The sequence below is a fragment of the Eptatretus burgeri genome, chromosome 7, assembly GCF_056783735.1.
Source record: "Eptatretus burgeri isolate ZD-2024b chromosome 7, Ebu_testis_v1, whole genome shotgun sequence".
NCBI lineage: Eukaryota > Metazoa > Chordata > Myxini > Myxiniformes > Myxinidae > Eptatretus > Eptatretus burgeri.
Window position 1 is genome coordinate 72,512,165 of NC_140967.1, and position 20,480 is coordinate 72,532,644.

The 20,480-nt window shown below is 45.2% G+C and overlaps 2 protein-coding genes across 2 annotated transcripts in view; both read left to right on the forward strand.

The window, feature by feature from the left end:
- The window catches only part of LOC147023527 (FACT complex subunit SPT16-like), a 102,887-nt gene that overhangs the window by 31,229 nt on the left and 51,178 nt on the right, over positions 1 to 20,480 (forward strand). Inside the window, exon 8 of the mRNA XM_085889031.1 lies at positions 15,547 to 15,637. Within this exon, the coding sequence (XP_085745157.1) occupies positions 15,547 to 15,637 (91 nt within the window). The remainder of the gene's footprint in view (positions 1 to 15,546; positions 15,638 to 20,480) is intronic.
- Positions 1,940 to 12,207, forward strand: LOC147023528 (uncharacterized). The gene is given in 5 exon segments (XM_085887156.1): positions 1,940 to 6,925; positions 6,927 to 7,946; positions 8,812 to 9,372; positions 9,476 to 10,621; positions 10,980 to 12,207. Coding segments are annotated over 5 exon segments (4,158 nt in total). The 5' UTR covers positions 1,940 to 6,103; the 3' UTR covers positions 11,589 to 12,207.

Sequence of the window (20,480 nt, forward strand, 5' to 3'; positions counted from 1 at the left end):
TACATACATACATACATACATACATACATATACATACAGTGTGGCCTGAAAGTCACTTTACCCCTTCCCAGTGAAGCATTGTTCTTGAACTCTTTTAATATGCAGGTTTTTTTGTACAGTACTTACAATAATTAATTTGTCATTGTATCTGTATGTGCTCCATCATTCTTCTGAGTGAGTTAGTGTTTCCGCATATCATAGCGGGCGAGGGCAGAGGGGAAGGGACGGAGGGAAGTGCGAGAAATTTCTCAGGGGTAAGGTAACTTTCGGGCTACCCTGCAATATATGTTGTTCCGGAAATGGCCCTTATTGGACTACTAATTGTAGGATTAGCTCAGATCCCCCATTAAATGCATGTTTCGCTGGGTTGTGCGGTGAAATGAACGTTACATGTGTATCGGGAGGTGTGAGAGGTTGTTTTATTGTTTGTGCGGTGGTGGTGGAACGAGAGCTCCCTCTTCTTCCTTCCCCATCCCGGACAAGGCCCCACCCAGTCGGCTGAGAGGGTTTGGCCAAAAAGAGGAACTGAAGCTAAGGGGAGGAGTTTGTCGGCTTCTTAAAGGGGGAGGAGCCAGTGGCTCGGAGCGAGCGAATGAAGACCTCGTGAAAACGTTCAGTTTGGCAGAAGCACAAAACTGCAGTCGGTTTAGAGGTGTGCTCGGGGTCGAAGCGAGCGAACGAAAGAGAAACTGGAAAGAAAAGGGGTTCCGTTTTGGGGCGAACAGGCGCTGAGGAAGGCGTGCTCGGGGTGTTTCGATGCGAACGTAAGAGAGGTGGCCTGCACGTCGAGTCTGCCTTTTTGGGGCAGTGGGAGAGGCACCCTGCACGTCGAGTCGGCGATCGACTCTTATGAGGAGGTGATTCTGCTGTGAGAGAGACGGCAGCCGGCTTTGAGAGGCGAGCGTGGAAAAAGAAAGAAAAGGTGATTCGACAGAGAGAGAGAGAAACTGAGAGGACGGAGTTGGGAAGTCGGGCTTCGAGGCGGGAAGGCAGTAGAGGAGACAACGGAGCCTCTGACGGTCCCTGCTCACACCAACGGCTCGATACGTTTGCCGATCCGCTTTCCGGAGCCCGACGCCTCGATTTGGGCCTTGTCGGGTGAACAGGCCAGGCCTGGATTTGTGTGCTGGACCTTGGGAGAGATCGGCTGAGGCCCATCGTTGATCTGGCGGTCTTGTGCCGTCGACCTTACGCGGGGTCAGAGCGCACGCAGACCACGTGCGGTGCGAAGGGGGCAAGAGTATGAGGCCTCCATCTTGCCACGCGGCACGTTCGAGCTGGGAGCTCGAATCCGTGGACATCAGCTTATTGCGAGCGGCATTCGTGCTTTTGACGCTGTCCTCTCGTCCATGAAACCTCAACAAGTACTCTGTCTTGCATGCATGCTGTTCTGTCTGTCTGTCTTGTTTGCACGTTGTTTAAGGCATATCTCGGTAGCGACCCCCTCGAAACCTGAAGTCCGTGGTTCCCGAGTTAAGAACGGGTTAAACATTGTTAATAAAAGCATTGTCGTGAATGTTTTGCTTGTGTCGTGTTCCCCAATAAATCTGGTTGGTTCGTATGACGTTGCCGCTATGGATTAATTTGTGTCGCGTCGAGGAGTGATCCGTTCGATTGGCATATAAAACCAAAATGGTTACAGACTGGCAAAAAACGCTCAGCATCTGACACAACCAGTCTGTAACCAGGGTTCTATTTCCCCAACTGGTAAAGTACAAGGATTACGTTGGTATCTCGATTGAAGACGCGTGACCCGAGGCCTGTGCCGAGCCGGCCGGCATTATAAACCCTGGAGACTGTGGTGGTGAGGGTGGCGCCAAGAGTTGGGCGAGAGTCCTGCCACCCCGGATCCGTAACTATATATATATATATATATATATATATATATATATATATATATATATATATATATATATATATATATATATATATATATATATATATATATATATATATATTGTTGCGGATCTGGAAGCCATGAGCACACAAACATTCAGGTTCCTATAGATTAGTTATCTCGGTAAGTACGTGTTTTGTAGATAGTCCTTTCCCCTTGTTTAATGGGTAAATAAAGGCGCTGCGATTTGTATTAGGAAAACCCCATCTTCAGCGACAGCTGCAAAATGCCCGTTGGTTGCGGACACGCTGCGGAACAGCACAAGCCCTCAGCTCCCGGCATCCCCCACGCGCTTTGTAGGGGAAAGGTGAAGCCCCCACCCACCAAACCCTCCGCTCCCGGCATTCTGTGCGTGCTCAATAGGTGAAAGGTGAAGCCCCCACCCACCAAACCCTCTCCTCCCGGCATCCTCCGCGCGCTTGTGGGGGTGGGGGTGGGGGGGGAATGGAATGCAGGCGTGTTCAGACTACATCCACGATCCGAATTCCTTTCCGAATATGGGCATAAAAGCAGCCAGCAGGGGGAATGGAATGCGGCAGCCCCCACCGACAGCGGATGAGTCACGCAGGAAGCGAGGCACACCCGGGAGAAATAAAAAGGGAAGAGAAGGACGGAAACGGCTTTTTACCAGCTGCTACCAGCTGCTACCGGCTTCTACCAATTTCTTTGAGCTTCTTCGAGCTTCAAGCTTCTTGTTGGTTCTCTGGGCGTTGTCCTCCTGTCGTCATTCATGGCTGGTTCTCCGCTGGTCCTCCTGTGGTTCTGGTTGCGCACGAGTTCTGGGTAGTGCGCACGGAGTGCCTTCTCCCGCCAGCCGTCGCTCTGCCGACTTCGCTCACTTGGATCATCCGGATTGTGCTGGGGGTCCAGTCGGCCCCGGAGACCTGGTCCTCGAAGACCACACGAGGCGGGCAGGTCCGAGATTTGTCTCAATAAAGACCAGCTGGTCCGATCATATGTGCGCGTGCTTTCGTGCGTTGCACCAGTCCTTTAAGTAGTGAATTGTATAAGTGCCTGCATATACTTGCATTTCTTATACCGGCTGTAGGCTTTTCTCGTGTCATGTCCCCATCCCCCCATTGATTGCTCATGTGCTTGTTTAAATAAATGTCCCCCATTGTTGACCGTGAACCTGCTCGTCGTGTCATTTCCTCACTTTGACTGCCATGGTGCGTTCGGAGAATTAGCTGGCTTTTAACGCCGAGTTTGGAAGAATTTAATATAATAATAATAACTAAATAAATAACACATATTTTTCATGAATCATTGATTCTAAAACACTGGATGTTGGGCCAGCTAGAAATAAGTTCAGGCGGGAGTGGAGACAGCAATAGAGGCGGAGATGATAGTGGTATTTGGTAAATGAGACGAAATATTCTAATAGTTTGTAAATTCCATTGATTGAAAAATTAGGGTATGGTGAGATGCGAATCCGTACACTTCTAAACCTCCAAGGTGAAAATGGACTGCATTTTCGAACTCAGTGGGGTCGATTTACTCTAAGAAATGTTTAGACGGACCACAAATTAATTGTAGATTAGAAAATATCGAAATGAGTAGGATTAGTTACTCAACTCCAGTAATGATAAATCTTGTTTTAGGTCATATTTTTCGATAATGGTAGTGAATTCAATGTCGGTGCAGTCATTTCTTTGAGTAAATCGACCCCATAGAGTTCGAAAATGCACTCCATTTCCACCTCGGACATCCAGAAGTACCCGTAATCGTACCTGACCATACCCTAATTTAACCAACTCATGGAGCGACCTCTAAATCACCTCCGATCAACTTAAAATTTTTCATGCGCATTATTGAATCATAGTGGAATAATTTAAGGCTTGTGGAGATAACATGAGCATTTTTTATTTTTATTTTTTTTTGCTGTTTTTGGACCACCCTTATGTACTTGAGAGAAAGCTGTTTATTTCCCACCAATACGTGCACACGGAGCGCAGCAAACACCAGGAATATCAATTAAGTAACTGAGGAAGCCCGGAGGGTGCCGCTCTGTCAGAGACGTTTATACTGTTGCGGACAGGGTATCGGCTGCGAGCACGACCGCTAGATGGGGTGGTAGAGTCGACTCGACTGAACACCCGGAATCTAGATCGTACCTTTCGGAAAACTCCGAAAGAGCGGGTCCCTTACCGGACCGTGAATTGTCAATAATTCCACCACCTGGTACATGGTTATTTGCCAATCTTCAAAATACCTCGAGATCTACGTGGCGAGTTACCGAGTATCCACATCCTCGACGGCCCTCGTATGAGTCGAGCCGTTAGCGTGCCCGACCCGTGCGCAACCCGAACGGACGGTTGCCGAAGTTCCGTCGGTCCTAATGTGCATTGACAGTGGCAACAGCCTTTATATTTCACCAACACGCATGATGCTAAGCCAATGGGAAAAACACAGCAACGAACTGATACATTTAACAAATGTATTTATTTATAATGGGGGAAAGGGGAGAGCACCCAAGAGGCAGAGTTATCATGACTATGAGGTGCAAGTATTCACAGCAAAGAGCACTTGTACAATTCCTACTTGCAGACAGGCCCACAAATACACACACACACACACACACACACACACACACACACACACACACACACACACACACACACACACACACACACACACACACACACACGAACCGGTGGCCACAGTCTTTATTGAGGCCTCCAGCTCAGAGGGAAAGGAGAGCTGAAGACCAGAGCCTGTACTCGGACCTGTCCACCTGGTCTTCGGGGTGGTGGGACTCGGACCTGTAGCAGTCCAGGCGTCCTGACGACCGGGCTCCCGGTGAACGGAGGCCGGCAGGGCGAAGTCTGGCAAGTCGAAAAACTGGTTTCCCAAAAGAGGAACCACCACCGGGGACGTTTCGCGTGTCAGGCGAACGTGATAACCACTCGCGTCAGGCAAACGTGATCACCACTCTTCTCACAAGTTTCTCTCTATTCCGGAACCTTTATTCTTGCCCTCCTCAGCCAAACCTCGGTGTCATGTTCTGTGTTTTGGCGCGCAGAATGCACTCGTCGCCCTGTTATTGGCCAAAACGGGCGCCAGGGCCGTTGATTGGACCGGGGGTGGGGGGGGGGTGACAGGCGTCTCGACTCCCCGCCCGCCGAAGAGGCTTTGCTTCTCTTGGAGCCCGCTCTGTGCCCTTTGACCGACTTACGGCCACCTCATCCATGCCCCCCCCACGGATTGGGCGAGAGAGATGTCAGGTCTTCGTGAACTCCGCCCACGTACCTGCTGACACACACATAGGCCATAACATTGGTGTGAGGAAGCGAGGTGAAGGCGATACTGGCGTTGTAGTTATGAGGGGTGTAAAAATGAAAGAAACCCTGACTATCAAAGTAACTCACAGCGCATGTACATTTATTCACCCATTAAACAGGGGACGGGGACCCTAACTAAACATCACATACTTACCGATATAACTGTTCTCTCGGACCTGTATGTTGAGTGCTCATGGCTTCCAGATTCGTCACAATACTACCCTCTTATATAGTCGGTTTTATTTTTGGATAAGTATTTATCTCACAATTGTCCTTTTCAACCTGACCAGCTGCAAGCAGTTGGCTTATTTCATTATAAGAATGGTGGAACAAAAGTAGAGATAAGAGGAAATAACGGGTCACTCCCTAGCTCTGCTCACACAGCACTCCTCTGGATTACTCAAGGTTAACCACAATCTTATTTTCTGCGTACACTGTTCCAATGTTCTTTTTTCTTAGCAGCCAGCCAAGAGTGAAGTTTGAGTAACACCAAGCCTGCAAAAACAAATGTGTGTGTGAATCCATATACAGTGCTGACAAAGTCTACAGCTATACCCCCTTAGACGGGTCAATATATAACCAGAACAGCCGTACCCCCAAAAAATTGCAAATTTTTGTTTTATTGCATCTCCTTATATTTTAAGACTTACTTCGGAACATATCAAAAGTTGGACAGAAATGGACCATGGGAAAGTAAAAATTTTTGACATGATAAAAATGTCACTAAACCATGCACTATTCACTACGTCGAAAACGAACCACTATGCAGATTATTCCATAGTATGTTTCCTCCTAATATATATCTTACATAAATATCTCGGTTTCAGGGGCGGAGAATGCTCTGATGGCATTCAATGTATATGGCCAATATAAATTGACTGCATGCTTCTAAAAGATCTCATTTTTGTATTTTCAGAGATAGAAAATGAACTCTTTATATGGTAAAGAGACCTGCCCTTTATACCAAAGGGGATTGGACTGTGAGGAAACAGTATTAGTTCGTGAGAAAGGAGCATAAGGCATCAACCGTGCAAGTGCCGAAAGGGGTGTTGACATCAGAATTCTAGCTGGTACCAGTGTTCACAAATCATGTCGAGTGAATCTCATAAACAAAAAGGACATTGCTTTAACCAAGAAGGATCATGTGGAATCAGCTCCATCAGTCAAGAGGAGTGCTCGCATTTCCCTGGGACCATATAACAGTAAAACACATTGCCTTTTCTGCGGCACTGAAGTTAAGGAAGAGGACCCAAAGCGAGGCCATGCAGAAACAGCCAGTTTTGGCTACGTGAAGACTGACGCATTTGTTAAAACTATATCAGTTCATTGCAAAACAAGGAGCGATGAATGGGCCATTGCTGTTCAAGGCCGCATTGAATATTTTGAGGGTGATCTCCATGCCGCTGACTGTGTGTACCACAAGTCCTGCAACATTAATTTTCGCACAATGCGAGACATTCCACAACGGTTCAAGCCGACTGAGTCAAACAAGAGACGAAAAATGGGAAGGCCTAAGGACAGTGACCAGAATGAGGCTTTCGATAAGGTGTGCTCTTTTCTTGAAGACAATGATGAGGAACAGTTAACAATTACAGACCTCGTGGCTAGAATGGAACAATACCTGGGCGATAGTGAATCCAATGCATATGGGAACCAATACATGAAGGAACAGCTTAAAAAACGATATTGTGAATCTATACTCATGGCAGAGGGTAGAGGCTTAAAAGACATTGTGACATTCAGAGAAAAAAACGTCCCAGATCCTCCGTGACCACGACAATACACCACGAGAAGATGATGAAGAAGCACAAAAACGTGCAATTCTTCAGACTGCTGCAAAACTAATAAAAAGTGACATAAAAACAACAGTTGCACCACATGGGGATACATACCCAACTACTGCAGACCTAAGCCTTACTGCTGCATTGGGGTATGTCCCAGCTAGCCTGCAATTCTTGCTGCAGCATCTTTTGGTCGGGAAAGATACATCTAGGGAGGTTGCTGGTATTGGACAAGCAGTCATCCAAGCAGTGCGTCCAAGGGCTGTAATTGCACCATTGCAGCTTGGTCTTGCAGTGCAAATGCATCACTTGTATAGGTCTCGTTTCTTGATAGATAGTCTATCAACCTTTGGCTTTTCCTCATCTTACTCCAAAGTGCAACGGTTTGAAGTAAATGCAGCTTCTTCTCTTGCTCCGGGTGTGTTTGGAGGTGACACCGACATTCTTGATACATCCTTGTTATTTGCTGGAGACAATGTGGACCACAACATCATAACGTTGGATGGAAAGGGTACCTTTCATGGGATGGGCATGATAGCAGCTATTACACCAGGGCGGCAATCTAGCCACATCATATCTAGAAAGAAAATGTCTGACAGGAAGCTCGTTGAACTAACGAAGATCAATATAATAGATTACCGCTATGCAGAGCACATCAACCGCAACCTCAAATTTCAGCCCCTCCCTTTGTTACCTTCGCAAACTTCGTTTGACGAAGGTATTGTATTGACCCCTGTGTATTTATTTATTGGTAAATATGTGTGCGGACAACATTGCGCAAAAACTGCTGGACCGATTTGCATGAAATTTTCAGAGATGATGTGCAGTTACTCAAGGACGCCAGGCGAAGCTTTTGGGAGCGATCGGATCAAAGGTCAAGGTCAAGGTCACAAAAAGGTCAAAATCGTTTTTTTGCGATTAAAGTGTCAATTTTGTTCCGATTTACATCAAATTAAGTCCAAAATGTTCAGTATTCAAATCTCGATCCACTGATATAGCGTATGGTATAGTGTTTGCAACCCTAGTTAGTCTGTGGAAGTCAAAGGTCAAGGGGGTCACCAAAATGGAGTATTTCATTGGGAAGCGTTGTGGACAACATTACACAAAAACCACTTCGCAGATTGTCATGAAATTCTGTGGATGTGTTTGGCATCACGAGAGGACAAATTGATTAGATTTTGGGAGCGATCGGATCAAATGTTAAGGTCAAGGTCACAAAAAGGTCAAAATCGTTTTTTCGCGATTAAATTGTCAATTTTGTTTTGATTCACAGCAAATTAACTCCAAAATGTTCAAAATTAAATTCCCCATCCTCTAATATGACACATGGTTTCATACTTTTGTCACCCAAGGCAGCGGTTGGAGGTCACACAAATTCACATTTATATTGGAAAGTGTTGTGGACAACTTCACGCAAAAAAAACAAAACGCAGAGAGGCTTTAATTGTTTTGGATTTGTTTGGCATCATGAAAGGACAAATCCATAAGATTTTGGGAGTGATCGGATCAAAGGTCAAGGTCACAAAAAGGTCAACATCGTTTTTTCATGATGAAAACGGTTAATATGTTTCCGATTTACATCAAATTAACTACAAATTGTTCAGTGTTCAATTCCCCATCCTCTGAAATGACACAAGGTATAGTACTATTGTCACCCTAGGTAGCGGTTATGGGTCAAAGGTCATGGGGGTCATGAAATGCATATTTGTATTGAGATGCGTTGTGGACAACTTAATACAAAGGTAACTAGTGGCTGCGGCGAAGGTATGCGCTCTACGAGTGCCCGTTCTAGTTATCAATTTGTGATCGCACAATTGACATATTATGGGAGATGTCATTTTGCTTCGAAAAGGGTGCACCAAATTGGCAAGGCATGATGCACTTTCTGCATGAGGAGTGTGATCACCCAGGGAAAGCCTCAATACAGTTTCTCCCAATGATTAATATGAACCTAGGTGACAAAACCTGCATCTTGTCAACTCTTGATTACCTGAGCAAACTTGCATCAAAACACAACATGCCAGCAATCATCACATTTGACCAACCGCTGTTTTGGAAGGCCTCTGAGCTAGTGAATACTCTTCCTGCTGATAACCCAATCCATAATGCAGTGCTACTGCTTGGGAGCTTCCACACATTAATGAATTTGTTGGGTGCCATTGGAAGTTTGATGAATGAAAGTGGACTGAAAGAGATCCTGGAAACAGTGTATGGTCAAAATGCTGTTGTACACATGCTGAGTGGGAAGGCGGTGCAACGTGCTTTTCGTGGCCATTTGCTTGTGGATCAGTGTCTTACACGTCAGGTTGTTGGCAAGATTGTGGAAGTTGACCCTGGGTTTCAAGAACAAGTGGCAGAACTGGAGCGACTGTACATTTCCCTGGAGACTGTCGAAAGTGACACTATAGAGTCTGTGTTGCAATCAGAGTGCATTCATTTCATTGACGATAGATTGAATCAGGAAAGGAATAAACTTGCAAAGGACTCAAACCAGTGCACTTTGGATCAACTACCAGCGTATGTTGGGAATTGCAAGGGCACTTGTGGCAGCTGATCGGACGGGGTCCTGGGAGATGCATCTCCAAGCCATATCAGCTTGCTTACCGATATTTGCAGCAGCTGGCCATCCCAATTACCTGAAGTCAGCTCGACTCTATCTCGAGAAGATGCTTGCGTTAGAGGATGACAACCCTGAGGTTCATCAGAAGTTCCAATCTGGTTATCATGTAATCCGGCGCAGTGACCAATACTGGGCTGGCCTAGGCTCTGATCTTGTGATAGAACAGACATTAATACGCTCACTGAAAAGCCAAGGGGGGCTGACTCGAGGAAGTGGGATGTCAGAGCACCAGAGAGTAGTTTGGACTCTGTCTTCAACCATATCGTCCTCCTACAACCTTGCTATGCAAGAACTGACCTCGAGTAGCTACTCAACAAGTGAACAACATAAGGAGTTGACAACATCCAGGGTGAGTCGAGATGAAGCTGATCGTGGCAAAGTTGCCGAAAAACTGGACAGCTTCATACCATTTTCTGATGACAAGTCATTGCGCAATATCATCACAGGGGTTACTGCAAATGAGGATGTCAATGTTCATGACCTATTCAAAGTAGGTAGTGACATTGTCAAGAAGATGGATGATCACCCAGCTTACTCCTATTCACACAAAAGGAGTTCTAAAGTCAAGACACTTGCATCCAGCAGGGCAGTCAAAGTTGCTGAGGACCGCACAATAGATCCAGCATTACTATTCCAGAGGTTCTTAGTCGTGTCACAGACGGGAGATCTCCAGATAGGTGAAGTGATGAAATATGAACTCTGCCCATACCCAATGTCTCTTTTTGAGGCAAAAAACATCCTGTGCCAGCCAGATAAACCACAGTTGGCGGAGGCAATAAGGAATTATGCTACAACCAAATCTGACAATGCTGTCAACCAGACAGTTCCAGGAACAGATCACTATGTTCTTGGTGGGGGATCACTTATTCACCGCTTAAAGTGGACAGAGGGATTCACCTACAGTTCCATTGCAGATGAATATGCCTCATTTACAGTCAGACACTATGGCAAAGCTACTGTTGTGTTTGATGGTTATGAGGCTGGGCCAAGCACAAAGGACTGTTCTCATCAACGTCGGAATAGAAACAAGAATGCCACCAAGGTTAACATTACAGAGTCAACAAAATTTGTTGGGGAAAAAGGAGGACTTTCTGTCGAATGAGTCAAACAAGCAGGCAATGATACTGTTGATTATAGAGGTGAGGTGATCCAAGCAGAGGGAGATGCTGATGTTGAGATTGCAAAAGCGGCCGTCGCAAATGCGGCTTCCAGCTCTACAACCCTCATTGGAGAAGATACAGATCTCCTTCTCCTCCTGCTCTTCTATATGGTGGAGACAAACTGCATTGAACTCTATTTCCGTTCTGACAAGGCAAAATCAAATGTCTACAATATCAAAGTCCTTCAGCAGATACTTGGAAATGCAGCCTGCAGAGATATATTGTTCCTTCATGCATTAACTGGCTATGACGCAACGTCTCGTGTCTTTGGGATTGGAAAGAAGTCAGGGTTTCAAAGAATCATCAAGAAAAAAGGAACTGATAGACAGCTCAAAGGTGTTCTGTAAACCACAGCAGAGTCAGGATGTTATTGAAACTGCAGGCTGCAGAGCAATGGTGGCATTGTTTAAAGCAAATCAGAACGACTCATTGGCATCGATCAGATACAACATTCTCTGCAAAAAGGTTGCAAGGGCAAAGGCATTTGTCACTCCTGAAAGACTGCCCCCAACATCCGCTGCCTGCAAGTTTCATTCTCTGCGGACCTATTACCAGGTAATGGAATGGATGGGCCTTTGTTGTGGAATGGAGCCAACGGAGTGGGGATGGAAGGTAGAAGGAGGAAAACTTGTTCCAGTGATGACAGACAAAAGCCCTGCTCCAGACATACTACTTCAGATGATTCACTGCAACTGTTCAGGGGGGTGCAAAACACTAAGGTGTTCATGTAGGAAGCATGGATTAGAATGCACCAGTGCATGTGGACATTGCCAGGACAGCAACTGTGACAATATGAGTGTTGAACCAGAGATAGAGGAGGAGGAGGAGGAGGATGAAACTGGAATCTAAGACAAGAAGGCATATGGTACTTCCACATGTGTCAAAATTGTCCAATTTTTTATATGTTGCTTTCCATGTCATAGACTGGCAGAAACAATCAAAGAACATATATTTGTGCAAACATTTACTTTAAATTGCGAATGGTCTCAGGATTAGCACTGCATAAACTACCAGCAACGATCATAATACAAATATTGGTGCAAAATTAACTTTAAATTGTTAGTGGTCTGATGATTATCAGTCAATTTTTTGACGTTTTATCTGCCGGCAGCCATCTTGTTTTCTGACGTCACTGAGGGACTTTCCCATGTGTCAAAATTGTCCAACTTTTAATATGTTGTCTTCCACATCATAAGCTACTAGAAATAAGCATAAAACAAAAGTTTGCAATTTTTTGGGGGTCAGGCAGTATATTGACCCGTCTATTTCAAAATTTTCACCTTTTGTTGCCTTGTAGCCTGGAATTAGATTACATTAAATCAGACTTTGTCCACCTTTATGTACACATCGTAACCTACAACTTCCAGGTGAAAAACAAATTCAACAAATTTCAGGAAATTAATTAAAAATACAAAACTAGAATAGTTTGGTTGGATAAGTACCCACCCACCCCTCCCCAAACCCCCCTCTCACACCCTCCCCAACCCCCTCCCTCTTATTGCAATTCTAAGTTAGCTCAGGTGCACCCAACCACCTTCAAGATCGCACACCTAGTTAATTGGCCTCCACCTTTGTTAAATTGTACTGATTCTGATTATTTCACAATAAAATCTGTTCCTGGAGGTTTCCTCTGCTGGGTGTGCATTTCACAGAAAAGACTCAACCATGAGAACCAAGGAGCTTTCAAAAGAACTCCAGAATAAAGTTGTGGAAAGCCACAGATTAGTGGAAAGGTATAAAAAATATTTCAAAAGCCTTAAATATACATTGGAGCACAGTCAAAACAATCATTAATAAGTGCAAGGTGTATGGTCGTCCCTGCCGAGATCAGGCCGTCCTCCCCAAACCGGATGACCAAGCAAGGAGGAGAATCAGAGGCCACCAAGAGACAAATGGCAACTTTGAGAGAGCTACAGGCCTTTTTGGCAAAGACTGGTCACTGTGTGCATGTGACAATAACATCCCAAGCACTCCACAAGTCTGGCTTGTGCTGTCGGGAAGCAAGAAGGAAGCCATTACTCAAAAAAGCCCACTTTAAGTCCCGTTTGAGGTTCACAAAAAAACTACTTCAGAGATTCTGAAGCCGTGTGGCAAAAAGCTTTGTCTGATGGAACCAAGATGGGACCTTTTTGCCGAAATGCAAAACGTTACATTTGCTGCAAACCCAACACAGTAAATCACCCAAAAAACACCATCTGGACTGTGAAGCATGGTGGTGGCAGCATCATGTTATGGGGATGTTTCTCATCAGCAGGGACTGGGACACTTGTCAGGATAGAAGGGCAAATGGATGGAGAAAAATGCAGAAAAATCCGAGAGGCATATATGCTGCCCTCTGCAAGAAAACTGAAATTGGGACGGAAGTTCACCTTTCAGTATGACAACAACCCAAAGCACACAACCAAAGCCACCCTGGAATGGCTAAGGAGCAAAAAGAAAGATGTTCTTGAGTGGCCCAGTCAAAGCTCCGACCTAAATCAAATCGAAAATCTGTGGCATGACATGAAGATTGCTGCCCAAGGCTCCCCATGCAACTTAGCTGATCTTGAACAGTTTTGTTCAGAAGAATGGGCAAATATTTCCCAATCAAGGTGTGCAAAGTTGATAGAGACCTATCCCAACAGACTTACAGCTGTAATTGCTGTCAAAAGTGCTTCCACCAACTATTAATTCAAGGGGGTGGACACTTATTCAACCAAGATATTCTCGTTTTGTATTTTTTATTAATTTTCTGAAACTTGTGGAATTTGTTTTTCATTTGGAAGTTGTGGGTTACTATGTGTAAATGAAGGTGGAAAAAGTCTGATTTAATTCCAGGCTATATGGCAACAAAAGGTGAAAATTTGGAAAGGGGGTGTCGACCTTCCGTAGGCACTATAACTAACGTGTGTGGGTATATATGTATGTTTGTTTGTTTATATATATATATATATATATATATATATATATATATATATATATATATATATATATATATATATATATATATATATATATATATATATATATATCTCGTGGTTGCAGCAGGTTGACCATCTCAAGGAGATGGGGATGGGCCTGGCATCTGCCTGGGGGATGGCCAGACGGTGGCCCCTGGAGTACCGGCGCAAAGTGGACGCAGCGACGCGCTGTTCTGGCACATGCTCCCATACCTGACCTATATATATATATATATATATATTTATGTATTATACATGTATATCCATATATACATATATATTGTACAAGATTGGGGTGGTTGGAATTGCACATTTTTAAAGAAGAAGAAGAAGGCTGCTTCCAACGAAAAGTAAATCTCGATCAACTGCTAATTTGAGCAATAAGCAAGCGCAGACCCTGTTTCAGGAGATGTTTCACCAGCTTCACAGCTGGCTTCCTCAGGCCAATAGTCCATTGTCTTGGCCTGAGGAAGCCAGCCGTGAAGCTGGTGAAATGTCGCCTGAGACTGGGTCTGCTCTTGCTTATTGTTCAAATTAGTGGAATAGATTGAGTTTTACCTTCTATTTGGAAGTGCCGCCTTTTTCTATATATATATATATATATATATATATATATATATATATATATATATATATATATATATATATATATATATATATATATATATATATATATGCATTTGGGCTAAAAGCCACTGGCCATGGACTGTGAAGCCAAGTTTGTGTATATACATAGATGTATGTTTATTTTGTATCATATAGCACGCTGCCCTGCATGTAGGAAATGTCTTAACATGGCACTTCGATGCTTACCTCTCATTTGCTGTTGTATTTGCGTATTTTATCTCAATTTTCTCTCTTCTTTCAAAAATCCTGATTTGAACATAATTATATTTTTCACGTTATCTCAAGAGTTTACTGAGGTGTATGCATTTACAGTAAGTTGCAGATTTATGTCGGGATGTGTTCCTAAAAAGTATGACGCCATATGAAATGCAGTTTTACGGTCATTATTTTCCCATATGCAGTGTTATAATGGGAGGTGGGGGAGGGATGCATTGATTTTGGTCACCCAGACTTAACTTAACCTTCACTTAAGGACTTATAGAGGACATATAATTGTCTTAAATCGGCAACTTCCTGTCGGTATACTCGCCAATGAGTGATGATACCGGTCCGGCATTAGACTTCTCAGGTATGTGTTACTTGAGAATATCAACTGCAGAGGAATCGCGGTCAAATTTGAAACAGTAATGGGCTTATCTTGTGTAGCATTTCCTGGTTGCTTCATGCAGCCTTCCTTGGCAAGAGATGCATGGAGGTTAATTTATTTATAATCCTCGTCACCTGGGGCAATGAACCAGGTGATAACTGATTGGCTATTTCCTCCAATTATGGGTAAGATGTGTGATTGGTTTTGAAGTACATTTATATTTTAACTGGTAATGGCATCGCATTGTGGTACATGCTTGGGAGCCTCGGTGGTGCACGTTTCTGTCCACGCTGTTGCTGATTACTCGTCAATAAGTGATGAAACTGATCTTGCGGCTGAGAGGGCGTGTTGCATTGAAGTTCTCAGGTATGTACTACTTCTGAATGTCAACTAGAGATGAACCCAAGTCAGGTTTGAAACAGTAAAGGGTTTGCTTCGTGTAGCTTTTCCTGGTTGCTTCATGCAGTCTTCCTTTGCAAGAAGTAGATGGTGGTTAATTTATATATGTTATATATATTTTGTTTGCACTCTGAATTTTGAGAAGTCAAACAATTGTGTTTTTCTTTTCTGATTGCAAATGTCGTCTTCTTTTTTTTTTGCTTAGCAATAAGAGTTTAAACCTAATTTGTTTATCCTTTTTTAACTTGAATTCTAGGGAAAAAACTTTGTGACGTTCATGAAGCCACCATGTCATTTGTCACAAAGACTCGAGGTGATCTAATGGATTTCTTTTCAAAAAACCTTGGGTAAGTCCATTTTGTTGTTCTATATTCTGAATGTTCACAAAAAATCCTCATGAGATAAATTTTTGTACTCTGGAACACATGGATTATAAGGAAATTATGCACAGGAGGAAGCCATTCGGCCCATTATGCCTGCACCACACCAAAACCAGATTTAATAAATCCATCAATACCCCTGACCTTTGCGTGCAGCCTTTTGGCTGCTACACTGGTACTCATTTTGCCGGTACTCGGAAGGATGACAGGCTGAGTCAACCCCCTGGTGTGAATTTGGCGGCCAACGGGGCTTGAACTCAGGACTCTAGGATCAGGTCAGGTATGGGAGCATGTGCCAGAACAGTGCGTCGCTGCGTCCACTTTCCACCGGTACTCCAGGGGCCTCCGTCTGGCCTTGCCCCAGGCAAATGCCAGGCCCATCCCCATCTTCTTGAGATGCTGGTCAACCTGCTGCAACCACGAGGCATGTGGTCGGCCCATTGGCCTCCTCCACTCACGAGACTCCCTCGCTGAGAGAATCTGGTGAGCAGAATCAGCGTCAGGAAAATGAGCCACATGTCCATACAGCCGCAACTGATGCTCACGGACCATGCAGGTAACAAATCTCATCCAAGTCTCTCTCAGCAACCGCTCGTTGGACACAAAATCTGACCAGCGATAGCCAATGATTCTCTGAAGAGACCTGGTACCAAGGGAATTAAGTCTCCGTCTCAGATCCTTGGTCAGAGTCCAAGTCTCGCATCCATAGAGCAAGACTGGAAGCACCAATAATCTGAAGACTCGGACTTTCGTCCTCCCGCACAGGTACCGGCAGCGCCACACCCCATGATCCAGTGAATCCATGACTCCCCAGGCCCGACCCAGACGTCTATTGACCTCTGACTCACAGCCAGCAGAGACATGAATATCACTGCCAAGGTAAGTGAATCTCTCCATGACCTCAACATCCTCACCACAAAAAGACACAGACAGGACAGCAGCATCCAAGATGTCATTGAAAGCCTGGATCTTAGTTTTGACCCAAGAAACCCGTAATCCCAGCGGCTCAGACTCCTCATTCAGCACCTCGAGGGCCCCCAAAAGGATATCTAATGTCTCCAAAGATGACTGCATCATCTGCAAAATCAAGGTCCGAGATCTTGATATTCCCAAACGATGCACCGCAGCTTGATCTTGCCGACATCCTCCCGAAAATCCAGGCCAGACAAGTGCTGAAATGTGTGGAGCCAGTACACACCCCTGACGAACTCCAGTAACAACTGGAAATAAGTCAGAGATAGTACCACCACACTTCACATCACTCTCAGTACCAGAGTAGAGTTCAGACATCAGATCGATCAGTTTTGGTGGCACCCCACGAAGACCAAGAATCCTCCAGAGGGCATCCCGATTCACTGAATCAAACACTTTACGGAGATCAACATAGGCTGCAAGCAGCCCCTGCCGAAACTCTCTTCTGCGTTCGGTGAGGACACGGAGAGCAAGGATACGGTCAATCGTTGACCTCTTTGGTGTAAAGCCTGACTGCTCTGGACGCTGGTGCTCAAGCAGATGGTGGCGAACCCTATCAATAATTATCCGAGCAAAGACCTTGCCCGGCACTGAGAGCAGCGTCACCCCTCGGTAGTTGTTGCAGTCTTGGCGATCACCCTTCCCTTCCAGAGAGGAACAACAAGGCCCCTCTTCCAATCAGTTGGGATGATGCCTGTGTTCCAGGCAGAGCACAAAACTGCATGCAATGACCCGAGTGCAGCATTTCCACCAGCCTTGAGAAGTTCAGCATGGATGCCACAGATCCCTGGAGCTTTACCCCATTTCAACCGGTTCACCGCAGCCCGTGTTTCCAGAAGTGAAGGTTGACCACAGTTGATTGGAGGGTCAGCAACAGGGATTGTAACACCCTTGACGTCCAACTTGACAGCTGGGGGATCAGCCTGGTACAACCGCTCAAAGTAACCGGCCCAGCGGGCCTTCACTTCAGATACCTCTGTCAAGAGTCGACCACTCTCTGCTCTAACTGCAGTGCTCCGAGGGATGGGCTTGGATGAAAGCAATGCGCGAATTCCCCTATAAGCGGGACGAGAATCACCTGTCCACAGGTGATGCTCTACCCCCTCACAGATTCCTCGCACAGAGGCCTCCTTGTCAACCCTTAGTGCACGTTCAGTTTTACGCCTCAGCTCCCTGAACAGCTCAGCTCTGCCATTCAGCCTGGCCCTGCGACTCTGGTCAATGGTATCCAGTGTCCCTTGAGAGACAAAATTCTTCTTTGCCCTGCGGTGAGTTCCAAGACATCCACCGGCAACATCAAGGACGGTGGTCTTGAAGGTACTCCACAACTCTTCAGGACCCCCCAAAGCACCCAAACACCCCAAATGTCCATTCAGCCTGTTCGCAAACTCCTCAGCTACTCTCTCATCCTTGAGCTTGCCAACATCCAGCCTCGGCTGGGATGGTACCATTCTCCAGGATTTAAGGTGCAGCTTTAGAGTTGCTACAACAAGCCGGTGGTCAGTATTGAGGAACTGAGCACTCTGGTAGACCCTGCAGTTCTGGATCATCCTCCAGCGACCGTCAACGAGGACATTGTCAATCTCTTTTGCCACACCACCAGCGTTGGAATACCAAGTCCAGCGATGAGCTTGTGGGTGCTGAAACCATGAACCAGCCACCCTAAGTCCATGGCTTCTTGCAAAGTCAAGGAATGGTGTGCCATTCTGGTTCATAGTTCCTGACCCATGGGGACCAACACATGTCTCGTAACCATCCCTATCAGTTCCAGTCGATGCATGGAAATCCCCCAAGACTAGAAGTGTATCTCGTCTGGGGCACTGATCAACCACAGACTCGAGTGTGGCGTAGAATGCATCCTTCACGGTGAGATCACTCGCCTCAGTCGGAGCATAAACAGAGACCAGGGAAATGACACCTAAGGAGTGACGAATCCTTAGTCTCATAATACACTCGTTGACTGGTGTTACCTCAATTTTCATTGGGGTCAGCTTATTGGACACAGCTACAGCAACTCCCCGAGTATGGTAACCATCAGAGCGACCATACCAATAGTAGGTGTAACCACCCACCATTATCTCGCCGCAATCCGGTCTCCGAACCTCAGAGAGTGCTGCAATACCGATGTCCAAACGCTTGAGCTCAGATGATAACAGAGACAGGTGATCATCCTCTTAGGGATTGGACATTCCAGGCACCCACCCGAAGGGAACACCTCAGGTTAACCGAAGGAGACGCCGTCTGGTGGACGACACCTCAGCACCACTCCGGCGCACTCTCCCACATTCTGACCCAGGGATGCTACCCCATGGTTTCTCTCCTTTCATCAAAGATTGGGGTTCCAAAGGCTTTGCCCCAATCCCATCATCCGGTGAGCTGCCCTGCGAAGGGAAGCTGCACAGGAGGTACTCCCACGGAGTGGGTTTTCAGATTTTTTTTTTGCGTTTTTGTGTTTTGCGGAACGAAGGGTTTTACGGTGGCCGGAGTGCAAATCCTGCTACCAACCTCCTAATAAAAAGTAACCCAACTGCAAGAGGACATCCGCACACACAGTTGGGCACAAGATATGGATGGCCGTTAGCTCACAAGGAGCTCCTCCGCCCTTTGACAGGTTTTGTTTTTAATCCTGCTGGGTGTCCATATCCAAACACCCTCCTCACCAGAAAACCTGGTGGGGGAGACGGTTTAGTCGCCGACAACCCGACCATGGAACAGGTTAGTACAGGTTTACATGGTACCTTTAGCAGGTCACAGATCTAACCTGACCTGACTACGATCTAGGATCCCAAGCCAGTTTATTTTCTTGAGTTCATGAATTTTATTTTATTCCCTCATGTCCTGCAATCTGAAAAGGTAACATAAATACCTGTGACTGATGTCCTGGAAAAAGTTGGCTTATTGGTGAAAATGGCTGATTTTTTTTTTCATGTTCAATGTTGATAAATTCAGTTTGTCATATTACCAAATAGACACTGAGCCAATCATTTGAAAAGTGTGAATGTAAGTTGTGTCTAATTCCTCCAACCTTGCAGATGTACAACCAGCCAATTTAAGAAATATTTTTGTAATTTAAAATGGAAAATAAATCAGATGTAGATTTATTGGTTCACGAAAAAATATTTTCACGAAAAAAAATATGTGACCACTATATTCGTTATTGTTGTGTGTCTGTCTGTCCCGAGCATTGATCCGTGGGTTTTGATCCGATCCTGACAATTTTGGTGGGAGGTTTATATCATGATCTAGTTGTGTTTTCCTGAAAATGGGCGTAGTACTCCAGTTCAGTACTTAATGTTGCCTGATGTACGAATCGTATGTTGAAGAGAATACCATTATGGGCGGAGCCACGCCCAAAAAACGTGTTTTTAGCGGGTAGCGGATTTCAATTTACATCTTCTCCTAGGGGGTTTGCCGAATCTGACAGGGGTTTCGGTATTTGGTTAGCCCAATGGCACCTGCATAGCCCCACGGAGCTCGATTTTTTTTTTTTTTTTTTTTTTTTTTTTCATATTCGTCACAAGGTCACAAACTTAGAAAATTGCGAATTTTGACGTGAAAATTTTCTTCTCCGAGGGGTTTGTCGAATCTGGCAGTGGTTTCGGTATTTGGTTAGCCCAATGGCACCTGCATAGCCCCACGGAGCTCTTTTTTTTTTTTTTTTTTTTTTTTTTTCATTTTCGTCCCAAGGTCACGAACTTAGAAAATTGCGAATTTCGACATAAAAAATCGTATGACCGCCCAAACTTTGAGAGCTCGGATGACAATATTTTTTATGCATAATATTGAGGTCATTCCCCACCTAAAGTCTTGAAACCATTTTGCTCTATCTCAAACACCT